The sequence below is a fragment of the Eublepharis macularius genome, chromosome 2, assembly GCF_028583425.1.
Source record: "Eublepharis macularius isolate TG4126 chromosome 2, MPM_Emac_v1.0, whole genome shotgun sequence".
Taxonomy (NCBI): domain Eukaryota; kingdom Metazoa; phylum Chordata; class Lepidosauria; order Squamata; family Eublepharidae; genus Eublepharis; species Eublepharis macularius.
The window spans coordinates 78,315,327-78,332,026 of NC_072791.1; the positions used below are offsets into that span (position 1 = coordinate 78,315,327).

Consider the following 16,700-nt stretch of genomic DNA (forward strand, 5'->3'; position numbering starts at 1 on the left):
AAAGCTGACTTAGAAAGACCAGAGAAAAGCCAGAAAAAAGCACCCAGGAGGTACACAAACACACCACAATGCTGTGGGAAAGCAGGGGGGAAAACCTGCTTTCCAACAGCATTGAACCCGGGGTAGATAACCCATTCAGAAATGACCAAGACTAAATGCATTCCTTTGTGATAAATTTATCTGCCTTCTCCCCAAGTGCTAGCAAAACCCCAAAAATGTATTGGACAGGATCCAGTAGAAACTTGTGTCCTATATAGACATTTATCATATTATCACTTTTATTGAAACTGAAGAAACAGAGATGCAACCAACTGTTTTTGCTTAAATAGAAATAGAGCAGCATGTGACAGCAGAGCACAGCCCAGGGCAGAAGGCTGCCAGCAAGCCTGCTGTTCCGTGCAGATTACATAGGTACAATGTGTATTAACAGGCTTATGTTGGAGCTGCACTAATTTGCAAGAACACATGCTTTCCAATTAACAGGTTACAGATTAGGACTACAATCCTATGTATAGTTACTTGAGAGTACTTTTGAGTAAATATGCATAGGACCACATTGCCCAAGTTACGTTGTATACACATGGTGTACACCATCACATTTGAAGCAGTTGTACATGACAGACAACTACAATAACATGTCTCTCCAGCACATTTAAGTTGTACATGAAGCTGAACTCTAAAATATCACAGTGATAGTTAGATACTTGGAGCAGGAGGAAAATGACTGAGAAAGATGATGAGTACTTTTCTCTATTGTTTAGTAGCTTTCCCAACCCACAGCCCCCCTTCCAAGAATTCTACAAAAAAATGGCACTTGTGGTTCCACCTTCCAGAAAGCAGCAACCCCTTTAAAAATGAAAATTCATAAAGAAGAAATGCCACAAATGTTCTTATCTATTTGCAGTTCACTATTAATTTTTGTGAATGGCAGAATCTACTAAGTACATTCATTCCAGAGGAAGTTCATTCATGAAGTGGATACACAAGGGGCCGTGCTTTTGAAACCCCTCAAAAGGCTCTTCATGTGCCTGGATGGCAGTCCAAATCAACATCTCAGTACAAGTGCATGGAAGACGAAAGGCACCAGAGGAATTATTGAGGATTCTTCATCTCTACCATGTTGAGGTGTTTCTGTTGTTTGTCCTGCTTCTGCAAGACCAAGGCAAGGATGGAAAGGATGACTTCTTGTTAGCAAAAGGTAAGCAACGGGGATTACTTTAGAGGGTCAGTGCCCATGGGGAACGCTGTCATTCACTGACATCCCATATCTCTGATAGGAGTGGTGGCAACTTCTTGTCTTGTAACCGGAGAGCAAACACCTGTTCAGAATGGACGCTACTTAGAGTCCGAAGACTAACCAGTTTCATTAACATTCGTGGGAACATTAGATGATCCTGCAAGTCATACACAAAGATGGTGATGTCAGACAATAGTGATAGCCTATACAGTTTTGTGTTTAGAGTGTCAGACTAAGATTTGGAGGCCCAAGTTCAAATCACCCCTCAGCTGTGAAGCTCACTGGCTCTCCCTGGGCCAGTCATTCCCTCTCATCCTACCTGATCTCACAGGGTTGTTGTATGGACAAAATGAAGAAGGATAGAAGTATAACTAGAGAGACAGAGAGATCTAAATCTATGTCAAGTATTAGTTTCCCATCTGCAAAATGGGCCTAGCACCAATCCACTCAGAAAGTTATTCTGAGACTTAATAAGAAAGCAAGGTGTTTTATTTACTGTGATACTTAATACTAAATATAAACCTGTGCCAAGCATGTAATTCATTCATGATAATTACATTAATATCATGGATGAAAATGATGATCTGTGCCAGAGAAGTTCTATATTGAGAATAAAGTATGCTAATGTGCACAGTTTGCATACATGCAAACTGTTTTGTGTAATGTATTCAAATCTCGGTATTTTCTGTTCTGGAAAAAAAAGATTTGGGTCTTAAATGGCAGGAAGTGCAAAGCAAGTGCCCGAGGGCAGTAAGGCAGAGATAAGGAACTAGGAATCATATGAAGTAGGAAGCCTGAGCAAGACACTCAAGTCAATTACTTAGAACATTAGAGATCCTGTTCAAGTTTTCACACATTCAGTGGGCACATTTTCTAACTTTTTTTGCCCTCAAGAATCAGGGCCACAGTTCAAAGAGGGAAATGTGTTCAATTCTCCAGCAAAAAGGATTTCACGGAGTAAGAAAGGAAGTTGTCCAAGATCCCAGGATGCTGGTAACAGTGCCAGGAGAACTGATATAATCCATCACAGGGGAATTCCTTATACTCAGAAAGGAGACAGAAATTTATTACTTAAATTGCAAAGTCCCAAGATATGCCTGTCTCTTCAGAAAATCACACTGTGAGACAACATGCAATAGCTTTTATTTGTTAACTCCAAGGCACCATTAACTTCCTGTTTACCTCAGTAGAGCTGTCTATAGGAGGCAGGAGCAAGAGGTAGGAAAAGATCTGGTGCACCAACGTGGCTGAAGGTACCCCAGTGGCATACTCTCTTCCTGCCCTTTTTCAGAGAAGTGCAGTTTCCTTCTGTTGCCTCTAAAGGCAGGAACTACATCACTTCTCTTCTCACTTCAGTGCTTTCCACTGAATAAATGTTAGACAGAGGAAGAGGGCCATAGCTCCATGGAAGAACATACACTTGTAGGTCTCAGGTTCAGTTCCTGGCATCTCCAGTTAAGGGGCCCCAGATAACAATACTGGGGAAACCCATCAGTTTGGAAAGACACTGTCAGCACGGGAAGAGATGCACCAATGGAATGACTCAAGGTAAGGTGGCTTCATATTGAAACAGTGGTAATTTTTTAAAAAAATGAGCACAGACTGCACAGCTAATTATTCATCAGACTCATCTGGGACATTTAAGAGTATTTTCAGAAAATACAGACACATCTATACCCATATCTCTGGTAGCACTGTGATTACTCAAGAGCTCAGCCTAGACACTTACGTTTGGTCTATGGATACAAATGTAAGAATGAAGAGCCTCTACGTAGGTATGCTGCTGCCTTTCCACTAGAGGCTGGTCCTGAACGTTGGGTCGGTCTGCCAACAAACAGATTAAAGCTTCATAGGTAGATTAATGCAAACTGGTAAGGCTTAACTGCTCTATTAATCCCCACCTTCAAAGCCACCTCTCCTCAAGCCTGGACCCACAACTTTTCTTCATGCATACTGCAGCTGATAAACAATGTGCAACATAAGCACTTCTCCATCAGTTGTGATTGGTCTATGTTTACAAAAGATTTTCTTAAGGAAGAGTCAATAAAGCCAAGAAGTCCCATTGATCTGAAGCAGGTAAATGAACAATAATTATGAGACTGGGTCATGAACCAGAAGTTATATCTAAGAGAAGTGGCCTTAGAGGAACTGTTCTTTCTCAAAAACAGCCCCTGTCTGTAATAACAGTACTAGCCTATCTCGCAGGGATGTTGTTAAGGATTATTGACACACACTATAATATAAAACATTTCATTCATTCTCTATAAATACCATTATTAATTATTATTAGTGGGATTTGTTCAGCATGGCTGGATTGTACACAATGTTTGTAATCAAATACTTTTGTTTATATAAATCATCCAGACAACCATGTAGGAAAGGAAAGATCACTGTGACATCCCTACCCAACCTGTTTAATACACTGTCGTAACTTTGATCTGAGAAAGGCAGGCTATAAATGCTGTAAAACAGATAGATAGTATTGAGGTCCAGGCCTCTCTGCCTCAAAATCAAATGCATTAGTCATAATTCTATATTTCCCAGAAAGTAAACATTATCATTCCATAAAACCCAGTCTCCAGACTATTTTTCTCTCTGCCTGTCACAAGACAGCTATTAAGCAATGGCTCTACAGGGTAACTGAGAAAAAAAGAACAGCTTTCATATTACTTTCCTTACATTAGGGGCTTCAGTAGGAATGCAGGGGTTTCTCAATTGTTTACATGTTTTTTTTCCTTCATTAAGATGATCATATTCAGTGAAGTCCTGAGAGGAAATGGGACTGAAAGGTCTGCAATTTGCAAGTGCACATATCCGTTTAATTTATACAGCACATGGCCAAAACGGCAATTTTCACAAAAAAATAAACTAAGTGTAACTCATGCCATTTCCTTTTAAACAATTTATTTCTATTAAAAGTTTGGAATTTAGAGCCTAGAGAGCAAAGGGTCACAGAGCAGGGAAGTTAGTAATGTTGCTCCTATATTTCTAACTGTGAGAGGTCCCCACCCTGCCTGGTCAATCTGGCCTGCAGCAGGCGAGAGAAGACCAAGAGCCTGATTGAGGGGACTGCCGGTTTCTTTGCAGATATGTGATGGGCCCAATCAGGGAGAAATTAAATTTTAGAATTTCCCTTTCAGGGTATTACAAAGAAGGGTTTTGTAAAACTGTTAGATATTGTTTAAAATTCTTTCTCCTAAGTCAGTCTGGCCTGTGCAGGCGAGAGAAGGCTTAGAGCTTTATTGAGGGAACTGTTGATTCCTTTGGAGGCCCAAGTCAGAGATAGAGAGCCTCAAGAGTAGCAGGAGCCTTTGAAGAGCACACAGGGGAAGAGGCAACCCTGCACTTCGTCTTTGAGTGAACATTATGGACTTGCTGTTCTCTATGAGTCACTGGACACCATTTGTTAGAACTTGCCTTTGTTCAGATTGCCCTTTCTGAAGGGCACTGAAGAGCCTGTCTTTGCCAATATTGCTATGTTCATTGCAAATGTGATTGACACTGCAATCCTATGCAGAGTTACTCCCATCTAAGCCCATTGATTTCAATGGACTTAGAATGGAGTAACTCTGCATAGGATTGCAGTGCAAGTTATACCTGTAGTTGTAAAGTCTATGATAAATGGTTGTTGTGAGTTTTCCGGGCTGTATTGCCGTGGTCTTGGCATTGTAGTTCCTGACGTTTCGCCAGCAGCTGTGGCTGGCATGTTCAGAGGTGTAGCACCAAAAGATAGAGATCTCTCAGTGTCAAAGTGTGGAAAAGATGTGGCAGGTCTATATCTACTCAGGAGGGGTGGGACTGAGCTGAGTCATCCTGTAAGAGTTTCCCAGGGTGTGGAATGCTAATGGCGGGAGGCTTCACTGTATCCTGAGGAGGTTCTTTTGCATATGGATTGGTGCTTGATGTGCTAATCTTCTCTGCAGGGCTATTGTCGGGTGTGGAGTGTTTTGTTAGCCTGGTGTTTTTCAGAACTGGAAACCATGCTCTGTTCATTCTTAAGGTTTCTTCTTTCCTGTTGAAGTTTTGCTTATGCTTGTGAATTTCAATGGCTTCTCTGTGCAGTCTGACAAAGTAGTTGGAAGTGTTGTCCAGTATTTTGGTGTCCTGGAATAAGATACTGTGCCCTGTTTGAGTTAGGCTATGTTCAGCCACTGCTGATTTTTCCGGTTGTCCAAGTCTGCAGTGTCTTTCATGTTCTTTTATTCTTGTCTGGATGCTACGCTTTTGGTCCCGATGTAAACTTGTCCACAGCTGCAGGGTATACGGTATACTCCTGCAGAGGTGAGGGGGTCTCTACTGTCTTTTGCTGATCGTAGCATCTGTTGTATTTTTCGGGTGGGTCTGAATACTGCTTGGAGGTTATGCTTTTTCATAAGCTTTCCCATCTGATCTGTAATTCCTTTGATATATGGCAAAAACACTTTTCCCGTAGGAGACTGTTTTTCCTTGGTTGTTTGATTCATCCTGGGTTTGATTGCTCTTCGGATTTCATTTCTGGAGTAGCCATTCGCCTGAAGTGCGTGGTTTAGATGATTAATTTCCTCATTGAGAAAGTGTGGCTCACATATCCGTCTTGCACGATCTACTAATGTTTTCATTATGCCTCTTTTCTGTCGGGGGTGGTGATTGGAGTTTTTGTGTAAGTACTGATCAGTGTGAGTTGGTTTCCTGTAGACCTTGTGACCTAACTGAAAGTTTGCTTTGCGGATGACCAAGGTATCCAGAAATGGGAGTTTTCCCTCGATTTCTTTCTCCATTGTGAATTGTATGTTCAGGTGGATGTTGTTGAGATGATTCAAAAACCCCATCAATTCTTCCTCCCCATGGCTCCAAATGATAAATGTATCATCCACAAACCGGAACCATACACTAGGTTTGTAGGGTGCTGATTCTAGAGCTGTTTTTTCAAAATGTTCCATGTAGAAGTTTGCTATAACTGGGCTGAGAGGGCTCCCCATGGCCACCCCATCCATCTGTTCATAGAATTCATTATCCCATTGGAAGTAACTGGTTGTCAGACAATGATGGAATAAGGCTGTTACATCCTCTGGGAAAATCTGATTAATCAGTGCAATAGTGTGTTTTACTGGAACCTTGGTAAACAGGGATACAACATCAAAACTGACAAGTATGTCTTGTGGATTGAGTTTCAGAGAACTGATTTTGTTGATGAAATCTGCTGAATCTTTGATGTAAGACGAGGTTTTCCCGATGTGGTCCTGCAGGAGATCGGCCAGATGTCTAGCTAATTCGTATGTCGGTGAACCAATGGCACTCACGATGGGTCGGAGTGGGACTGAATCCTTATGTATTTTAGGGAGTCCATATAGTCTAGGTGGCTGTGCTTCTGTCTTGTATAGTTTTCTGTGCGTATCGGGATGTAGTGAGGAATTCTTGATCAGCGCGTTTGTTAGCCTGGTGATTTTGCAGGTGGGATCTCGTTTTACTTTTTTGTAGGTGGAGGGGTCCAGTAGTTCCTTAATCTTCTTTTTGTATTCCTCTGTTTGCATGATCACTGTGGCATTGCCTTTGTCAGCTGGTAGAATGATGATCACAGTGATCATGCAAATGATGATCACAGTGATCATGCAAACAGAGGAATACAGAGGATACGTAGCATCCAGACAAGAATAAAAGAACATGAAAGACACTGCAGACTTGGACAACCGGAAAAATCAGCAGTGGCTGAACATAGCCTAACTCAAACAGGGCACAGTATCTTATTCCAGGACACCAAAATACTGGACAACACTTCCAACTACTTTGTCAGACTGCACAGAGAAGCCATTGAAATTCACAAGCATAAGCAAAACTTCAACAGGAAAGAAGAAACCTTAAGAATGAACAGAGCATGGGCGCCAGTTCTGAAAAACACCAGGCTAACAAAACACTCCACACCCGACAATAGCCCTGCAGAGAAGATTAGCACATCAAGCACCAATCCATATGCAAAAGAACCTCCTTGGGATACAGTGAAGCCTCCCGCCATTAGCATTCCACACCCTGGGAAACTCTTACAGGATGACTCAGCTCAACCCCACCCCTCCTGAGGAGATACAAATGACCTACATCTTTTCCACACTGTGACACTGGGAGATCTCTGTCTTTCGGTGCTACACCTCTGAAGATGCCAGCCACAGCTGCTGGAGAAACGTCAGGAACTACAATGCCAAGACCACGGCAATACAGCCCGGAAAACCCACAACAACCATCGTTCTCCGGCCGTGAAAGCCTTCGACAATACATCTATGATAAATGTTTGTTACTTTGAACACTCATATTTTGAGTGTTTTCTTTGTAAAACAATTTCATGATTATTTGCCAGGGCACAGGATTGCTATCTTTTATTTACTTGAATCCCACCCCCAAAAGGAACAGATAATTTAGGAAAGGGATCTATGTGGCCAGGGTTTTGCTGGGTTACATAAGCACCAATGCTTTCTCTTTCATTCTGTTTTCATCATGAGCTTCTTCAGTTTATTCTAGCCTTGAAAACTGGGGACCTTTACAAATTACCTACTTAGATTCACATCTGATTGCTGGCACATTACAAAGACATCCACTTGGGAAAATGAAATCATATTCACAGCACAACTTACACTTCAGAACTAGCATCAGGACTCTGCTCTGTCCTATACATGTGTTTGATAAAGGAATCAAAATACCCACCCCAATCATTGTTTCTGGTTTTTGATTCAGTGCTAGTACTTTCTGTTCCTTTCCAAGCTTATTACCTGCAGAAAATATGCTGATTGCAATTAAAAGTGCATATTCAGCATCACTGAGCTGTAGTTCAGTCATTCCTTTTGAAAATTCAAATATGGGGTTAATGAATTCAAACTGCAGGCCTGGAAGAAAAAGATAAAGAGCTGTTGGTTAACAATCAATATTGCTTCTACATACTGCAGAAAAGCTGACTAAGGATATTTGGAAACTGGATGGGGGAAATTTATGGGGGGAAACTCGCTCCTTTATATTCCTAAATTATATTCCCACCATTGTACACTCTAGAAACTCCATGAGAAACATTAAACCCAGTTAAAATTATAGAGTTGAATCCAGGGATTCTAAAAATGAAGTGAGATAAAGGGAAACAATATTTACCATCTTCCCCCTTCCTTGCATGTACATGTGCCATCAAGTCACAACCAACTTATTGGGACTCCAGCAAGGGGCTTTCAAGGCAAGTGAAAAGCAATGGTTTGCTTTCCTCTGCAGAGTCTTCCTTGGTGGTTACCCATCCAGGTACTGCCCCTCCTTAGCTTCTGAGATCTGATGAGATCAGGCTATACCATGCTGCCTCCTTCCCTCTCAGCCCTCTCTTATACCCCTCATAAGATGATGTTAAGAATCTAAGGACACACACCCCAACAATATGCCACATAACATGGGAGGTTGCAGCAAGAAGAGAAAGTCATGAAATGACAGCTCTCACCCTTATGTGAGCTTTTGTTTCATTCATGGAGATTACTCCATTTGTACAAGATAGAAGACGGAAATGAGCGTAAAGTATTTCTTCTTTAGAACCGCCCCCCCCAGCATGCTACATGTCATATTGTTTTAGAGGGTCCTGTGGCCTTCAACAATAGCTTAGGTGTGTGCAGTGGGCTGCTGCGGAAAGAGGTATATCACTTCTGTGAACTCATGCCATTCACAGAAGCATGGATTCAAATCACAGTTGTAAAACCCCTCTTCCACAAACAAATGCCTTAGTCAATTTCTCTATTTACATTAAAAAGTATCCTAATGGAGAAATTGACTAAGGCACTTGATTCCCCTAAATCCTCAAGAATTAAGGAAATCAGAACCCTCAGAAATAATTTTGAAATCCTAAATGCAGAACATGACGAAATATAAAGAGAATTTTCACTCTAAGATAATAGTATGAGTTTTAGTTTTATGAACACATTTTAAGACATGGGGCAAGCTGAAGGATGGGTCACAGAGAGAAGAGAAGAAAATGGGACAGGTTCTAAAACAGGCATAAGTATTAAAAAATGTAACCCGTGTACCAGTTAAGTCCCACATATGTAGACTGCTAGTCTACACTGATTTTAGTTCACCTGCTTTGGCAAAGTCATCCCGATTATAACTCAGATCCTTCAGAAAAGTGATGCTTTCTGTTTCTGGACTGTAGCGTCGAGATGTCTCCAACAGCATCACCTTAAACATAAAAATGGGGACTTTCAGTATGAAATCAGCAGACTAAATTCTTGAACCCACCGCTTGTTACCAGTACCATCAGTGAGAGCTATACCATAAAGTGAGGGAAAGTATGATGCATTCTACTGCAGTGGTCACCTACATTTCAGACTCAACCTCAGTTGCCTTAGAACATAAGGGACTGGAGAAGCTGAAGCTCTAGAACTATCCCCAACAATTTCTCATAGTAGGGAAGGAGGTAAATGAGCAGTCAAGCAGTCAAACCCTGTAGTCTGCAATAGCCTCTGAAATGTTAAGTACAAAGGTAAATACAAAAATAGGGACTTAAGTGCTATAGGAGAAACTGGAGGAGTTGTGTGGGTGCCTAATCACCACCACCCCCAATAAACAGCAGGAGAGACATTGTCATCTACAGCATTCAGTGTCTACACACTAATGCTCAGGGTATGAGAAAACAAGATAAGCTTGAACTTATACTATTGAAAGGTAAAGGTAACTTAATCACAGAGCTGATGAGATGGCTACTGTGACTGGAATGCATCAACTGAAATATGTAATTTGTTCAAAAATAACAGAAAAAGTAATAGGGGAAGAAACATTATATATCCAAAATGTATAAAGCTCTGCTGCAAAGTGAACATGAAAACCCTGTGGAGTGCATCTGGGTAAAATTAAAGGGATAAAGAAAGAAAAACAAGATTGTGGTTAGAGTTTACAGACCATCACACCAGGGGACAATGCTTTCCTGAAACAAATTACAGATGTTTCAAGGAAGCAAGAATTAGTAATAACAGAACTGTCCAAAAATCCCAATACTGGTTGGGAGACAAAGTTCAAAAATTGCAGTATGTCCAAGAAATTTCTGATATATCTTGCTGACAACATCCTCTGTCAGAAGATGGTAGAAGAAATTAGAGTATCAGGCATCCTTGATTCATGTCTAACCAACCTTACAGCGCAATTCTGAGGTGGGAGGAAGAAAGTGCCCTAGAAACTGACTGGAAGTTATGCTGACGTATCCTGGAGTGACTCTGGCGTAACCCACCCCCATCAACAACAACAACAGCACAGCAGCCTGGTGTCACTCTACCCAGGTCTCCCGCTGGCACTCAGCCACAGTGGCCAAGTGCAGGTGTAACCAGACCTAATTCCCTGTGACAGCAGGCTAGGGGGTGGGCTGAGAGGTGGGGCGGGAGACAGTCGGCTCCCTAAGCTGCTTCAGATTGGGAACACCCCCAGCAACAGCAGAAAGTTGCACCACAAAAAATGATGGCGTAGCCCATAGTATGGGAAAGGTCAACCCACCCCCACGCTTGGCCTCATCCATCCACAGGATTCTGACTACCACAGAGACCAATCCGTTTGCGCCCCGGTGGCAGCTGAGCCCCCTCCCCTGAGCCCAATTAGCTCCCCAGGCACTCTACATAACCCTCAGCCAGGGCACCCATGACCCAAGGTAAGCAGGGAGGTTGCCAGAGGCTCTGCTCAAGAACCCCCTGCTACTTACAGCACAAGGCGGGAGAGGGTGCTCATGGTGGCGGGGTAAGAGTGTACAAAGAAACTTAGTGAAATGCTGGGCATGCCTCACACTCACGTGTGGGAAGAGAGCCACATCCAGAATGTCTAACAACTATCTACATATCTACCTACATGTCTAACAACTACTCTTAGGTCACCTGTCTCCTGAGTCCTGGTTCGAGGGGGAGGGTGCTCCAACAGGTAAGAAGGAGCTGAAGAGGTGGCTGCCCTGGTTGGCTTGTTCACACCATCCTCCCCTCTCCCCTCACCCACACCCCCTCAAACACAGGCCTCCGTGGCTGAGGCGTGTTGGAGGGGGGGCATGGTCCCTGCCATGAGCAGTCATAGCCCATTCCTGCCACAGAGGCAGTTGCCCAGGGAGCCACATCCAACACCACTGTCTCAGAGGGAGGGCCCCAAGCAGCCAATGCCAAGGCTCAACCAGGCACCCTCCTCTTGAGCAGAGGAAAGAGCATGGCCACAAGTTGAGGTGACTTGGTACTTGCTCTTGCAACTCCCTTGTGATAGTGGATGAATGACTCTTTGACTGTCTCCCTCACAGGATCAGAATTCCAAACAGCCATGGGAGCAGAACAGCCAGATAAGGAGCACTTTCCCATCGGGGGCGGGGGGGATCCATTGTCTGGTTGCTGGAAGCACCTGTGATGACGGAGCTGCTGCTGCCGCCCCTGGCCATGGATGCCCTTCCAGAATGTGGTAGACCTGGCCATGGCCCAGCCCCTCGCCAAATGTTTCTGTTTCCCTTTCAAGCAAGTCACAACTCGTCAGGGAGGCCAAGGACCATGGCTGTTCCAGTCCCCAGTGATCCTTCCAGGCTGCCATCTAAGCCCTGCCCACAGAACCGTGCCCAGGGCAGCCCACAGCTCAACCCCACTCCTGAAAAAGCAGCATGAGGAATTGCTCTTGTGGCTCTGACTGCTGCACAATTGGGTGCAGCTCCCATCCTGGCTGAAGGAAGTTGGCAACACATGGCCAGACATCCTCTTCACTATTGGCAGTTAAATAAAGTCTCTCACTGCCTCATTGCTCACTTGTGGCTGACAGCAGCTCTCCCCAAACCCTGCTCCCTCCTGGGGCAGTCCCATGGCACATCCCTGGGAATGGACCCTGGCCCTGGACTGTCAGGGAAATGGCAGCCCTGAGGACCCACCATGCATCTCAGCCCCATTGGGTGGCTCAGCCCCCAAACGAAGCAGGGGGCCATTGATCCCATTGGAACTGCCACCACAAGTGGCCCACGTCCCACCCAGCCCCCCCTTCACAAGGCGGCAAGACAAGTGGAGAGGGATGCAGGGTCTTGCCTCTGTGGGGGAGGGCCATCAGCTCCTCTCAGCTCTGCTGGGGTCTAAGATACCAGGCAGAAGAGTGGGGTGAGAATGATGGTGGGGCAGCCAGTCCATGCACCATGCACACACCCCCAAAGGGGAGGGGTCCCTGCCTCCGGGGAGTTCTTCTCTTCAGTGGGAGTCTGCCTGTCATTCCCCCATTCCAACTGGGACCATTAACCCAGGGAGTACTGAAAAAAGAAATAGGTGGAGGAGGGGCTGTGGGCTCCCTCTGGAATGGTGCTTTCACATGGAATACAAGTCCGGGGAGGTAGGAGCACACATGTGGTGGTGCAAGCACACATGAGCTCAAAGTGTTAACAGTCCCAATCAGATTGGCCAAGGTAGTCCAAAGGACTCCCAAGCAGGATGAGCTACCTGTTCATGACCTTTTGGTCTTTTTGGTCACAGTGAGCTGCCCTTCCTCCCAGCATGGGGACACCAGCCAGCAGCTGCAGGGGGCTTCAAGGTGGCTGCAGCAGCTGCTGGAGAAAGGTTCATGTGAGTGCCTCCCCAGCAGGACACAATCAAGAGCGGTCCTTGCCAGGATGCCCCCTTCATCTACACAGAGAGATCCTTTGGGGTGGCAGGAGGAGTGGGGTGGGGAGCCGCTCCACCTCCTACCCACGTTTACCAGGGAGTCCGCCGGAGAGGGTCGCACCCACTGATGACTCTAGGGCTGCTCCAGCAGCCCTAGAGGGCTGTGGCAGGGCAGCTACCGCACCCCCCACCCCCCATGGACTACACTTCTGAGGAGGGCTGTGTGCCCTGCCTGACATTCAGCTGGGCAGGTTCACCCACCCATGTGCCTCCATAAGGTTGCTGTGACCATAGAGCATGTGGTCCCCAGTTGCCTGCTCTCTGACGGAGGGGAAGAAGGTGTCAACAGGCAGCGGGAATCGCAGCCTGTGCATAGGCTGTGCCTTTGCTTGACACTCACTCTCTTGTCATGGGGGTGGCATGGCCCTTGTGGGATGCTGGCAGAGTTATCAGGGGAAGGGTAGGGCATGGGCTCCTTGAGGTGGCCTCACCTGCTTTGCCAGGTTCGACCACTGGCATAGCTCTCCCGCAAAAGTTCTCAGGGAGTGGGAAAGCAGCAGGCCTCAGGATTGCAATGCCCGTGGATGAGATAGAAACAGTGGGAACATTTGGGGAAAGTGTTGACATCATGCTTCAGTTCTTGATCTTACGGAAAGCTCAGAGTGACCATAACCAATCAAGTATCTTGAGCTTTCAGAAAGCTGGTTTTAAGAAACTTAGATAAGTGCTAGACAGGTCAGTGGCCACAGCCCTTCCTCCACCTCTTTTTCTTTGGTACTCCTTGGGTTAATGATCCCAGTTGGAATGGGGGAATGACAGATTTCCTGAAAAAGTAGTTGCTAAAGGCACAATCATTCCTGCATGCCTGGTTCTTGGCACTTGAAGAGCTGGCACTCAAACTCTTGACTATCAGTCCTCCTGACAAAATTTAATCCTCACCTCTATTGTAGACATCTTTAGGAGAGCAATCTGATCTTCCCTGGTGAGCTCCAGAAAACCCGGCAGCTGCTTAGCAAAGTCTACAATCTCCTGTACTGAAATTATTGCAAGCTCTGTAAAATGAGCAAAGCGTTGTTGTCGTGCTTCACGATGATGGGGGTCTGAAATTTGAGGCCATGGCTGCAGTTGGGAGGGAAAGGGTAGGGGGAGAAAGAAATACTTGGATAAAAGGGGGAAAGAAAAGTAGAAAATCTAACTACTGAAATATCCCAGTTCTTCCACAGCCTTATTGCCCTCAGCATTCAAATAAATAAACCTGATGCAAACAGCTTCCACAATTATTCTTGCCCAGCAATCCTCAGCCAGTATTACACAGCCCAAATGCAGAGTCTCTCATTAAAAGAATTGTAAAAGAATTGCTGTTTCTGTTATTGGACGTATACACACACACACGCACACACACAGCTGCCAAAGCCACCTTAGATCCTCACCCCCCTAACTGGCAACACTGCAAGTCAATTTTAGCTAACCAAGTTTCCTTCAAAGGGGGGGGGTTGCTTTCCTCTTCTAGTTTAGAGCCAACCAACAGTGTGCCTTTACCGTCACTTTGAGCCTGTCTGTGAAGGAGCGCTGGTTGCACTGCTGCTGAGCTGCCACAAGCTTTTCTATCATGTCAAGCTGCTGAGGTGTCATTTTGAGAAGGGTGCTGGGAGGAGACGGTGGGTTCTGCCGCACAACTACCATCCGGGCCTGAACATCCTCCTGCTTCTTAAGTTTCTTCAGCTGTATCTGCTCTTCAGAAAGGACACCTGAAAGTTGTGAACAGAGCAGGGAGCAGTGAGGGAACAGACACAGAAGACAAGAAAGGTACAAACATGAAGCAGGTGAAAACCTCCAAGACTCTTTCCTAACTTTGCAAAATGGAAGCAGCATCCTTCAGCATTTGTCTTCTACACACCAAGCTACACAGTAACATCAACATCCATGGTGAGCGCTCACACTGCATGGAGACAGTCGTGCCTTCTTCATGTGGCTCCTGCACAAGCAGGCTGTTCACTTTTCATGCATCAGGATAAACCATGCTACGTAAAGTCCAGTGTCCTTTCTGCGCTCTCTCTGTCCTTTTAAAAATACAAATTTCAAGATCTCATGGAAGCAAAGATTTTCAAAATGTTTCTACACAGCCTCTTGAAGGCTTTATAGTGCTGAATCTACTGTACCCACCAGCAGCTGCATGATATTCCGTTCCTAAATATTCTGAATTCAGTGAAAATTCATATATTGCAATCAGGATAATATTTTCAAATTCAATAGTTTATATTATGCATGTTGTCTGATTTATAAAACCATTATTCCTTAGAGTTGGGACAGTTCTCTGCATAAGGCATAATACTGCAATAAGAAGCCCCAAAAGCCACAATTCCCACACATATTCTCTCTTCCTTGTTGTTTTGGGTATCACCATTCTTGTCACGTACATTGCTCCCGCATGCCTGCCTCTTGGCACTTGCGCAGCCGGCATTCCTGGCACTTTCGGCGCATGTACATGTCCATCTCACACCTGCCGCCATTCTTGCAAACGTACTGGGCACCCTTGATGACACTGCGGCGGAAAAAGCCTTTGCAGCCCTCACAGCTCAGTACATTGTAGTGGAAGCCTGAGGCCTTATCCCCACAGACACTGCACACCTCATTACCAAGCATCTTGGGGGCAGGCCCTTTCTTCCTTTTCAGGGGAGGATTTTCTACAAATAGAGAGAAAAATGTAAGGGAGAAAGGGTTTTTTAAAAAGGAAACTATGAAAACAAAGTAAGAAGATTTCTTATAAAACACAGAAGACAGAAGTTCTTCCACATAAATGGAATAACTTGAGATCTCTACATCTCAGTCTGATCAAGGCAAGCAACAGTCTATGCCTCAGGAAGGGACAGATTCTGCCTCCACTAATTATGTTCTTCAGATACTTAACCAGAGTTCCTCACCCATTTCTAGAACCAGAAGACTAACCTAGAAAGAGCCAATTCGAGTATTACATAAGAGCAGCCATGCCGGATCAGATCTTTGGTCCATATGCTGCAGCTTCCACACAGTAGCTAACCACATGCCCTGGAAAGCCTACAAGCAGGGCACAGAAGCCAAAGTATCCCCTTACTCTGCCCACATCTCTGCTATTTAGAGGATTACCTAATATGAAGATGGAGGTTCCATACAGTCATTGCATTCTACAGCTGTTGCTGAAACTATCCTCCATTAATTCGTCTAATACTCTTTCAAATTCAGCTAAACTAATTGGCATCACTTCATCCCGAGGCAGGTTCAAACTTCATTCACTCATAAAGTTTTCTGGTTGACTGTGTCTCTCTTAGCTAGTCTACCTCATATGATTGTTGTGAGGATGGAGTGGAGGAACTATGTAGCTCTGACCTCCTTGAAGAAGAAAGAGTGGATTAAAAAACATATTAGATTTATTCCTGGGGGGCGGGGGGAATAAACCATATCAGTCACTGGATAACTTGGCTGTTACTACACAGATCCTTTGAAAGGGTTCATGCAGGTCCTCTGAGCACAAGAGAACATTAGCAAAGATTGCACCACCTCAAAAAATATGATCATGACAACAATGGCAAAACTGACATCTTATATACACAATAGGCTGATCTCAGAATTTCAAGAAAAATTGAAAATATTTTTAATTATATAGTTGAAAATTAAGAATAATTAAGAATAAATTTAAATAGACAGAAAGTGTTATAAGGGGGGAAAGGGGGGAAAGGGAGGAGAGAGAAGAGATTGGCAATATATGTTTGTATTAAAATGTTTATTAGATAGGAAGACAGACAGAAAAGATAAAGAAATTTAAACAGAAGCAAAAAATTAAGAACATATATAAGCAAGTTCTATATAGATATATGATTTGATTGATGACTATATGAGTTAAATTATAGTAGTCCATCTTT

General features: G+C 44.4%; 1 protein-coding gene across 6 annotated transcripts in view; it reads right to left on the minus strand.

Annotated features, from left to right (window-relative positions):
- Positions 1-256: 256 nt before the first annotated feature.
- Positions 257-16,700, minus strand: part of NR1H3 (nuclear receptor subfamily 1 group H member 3) — a 41,648-nt gene continuing 25,204 nt past the window's right edge. For 5 of the 6 annotated variants that reach the window (XM_054971498.1, XM_054971494.1, XM_054971497.1 and 2 more), the window contains 7 exons: positions 15,222-15,488; positions 14,344-14,552; positions 13,744-13,923; positions 9,301-9,400; positions 7,972-8,085; positions 2,967-3,061; positions 257-1,394 (listed from right to left, as the gene is read on the minus strand). In XM_054971498.1, coding sequence (XP_054827473.1) covers positions 1,248-1,394; positions 2,967-3,061; positions 7,972-8,085; positions 9,301-9,400; positions 13,744-13,923; positions 14,344-14,552; positions 15,222-15,488 — 1,112 coding nt within the window. In that variant the 3' untranslated portion in view covers positions 257-1,247. The remainder of the gene's footprint in view (positions 1,395-2,966; positions 3,062-7,971; positions 8,086-9,300; positions 9,401-13,743; positions 13,924-14,343; positions 14,553-15,221; positions 15,489-16,700) is intronic. The other variant, XM_054971499.1, reaches the window with a different exon arrangement.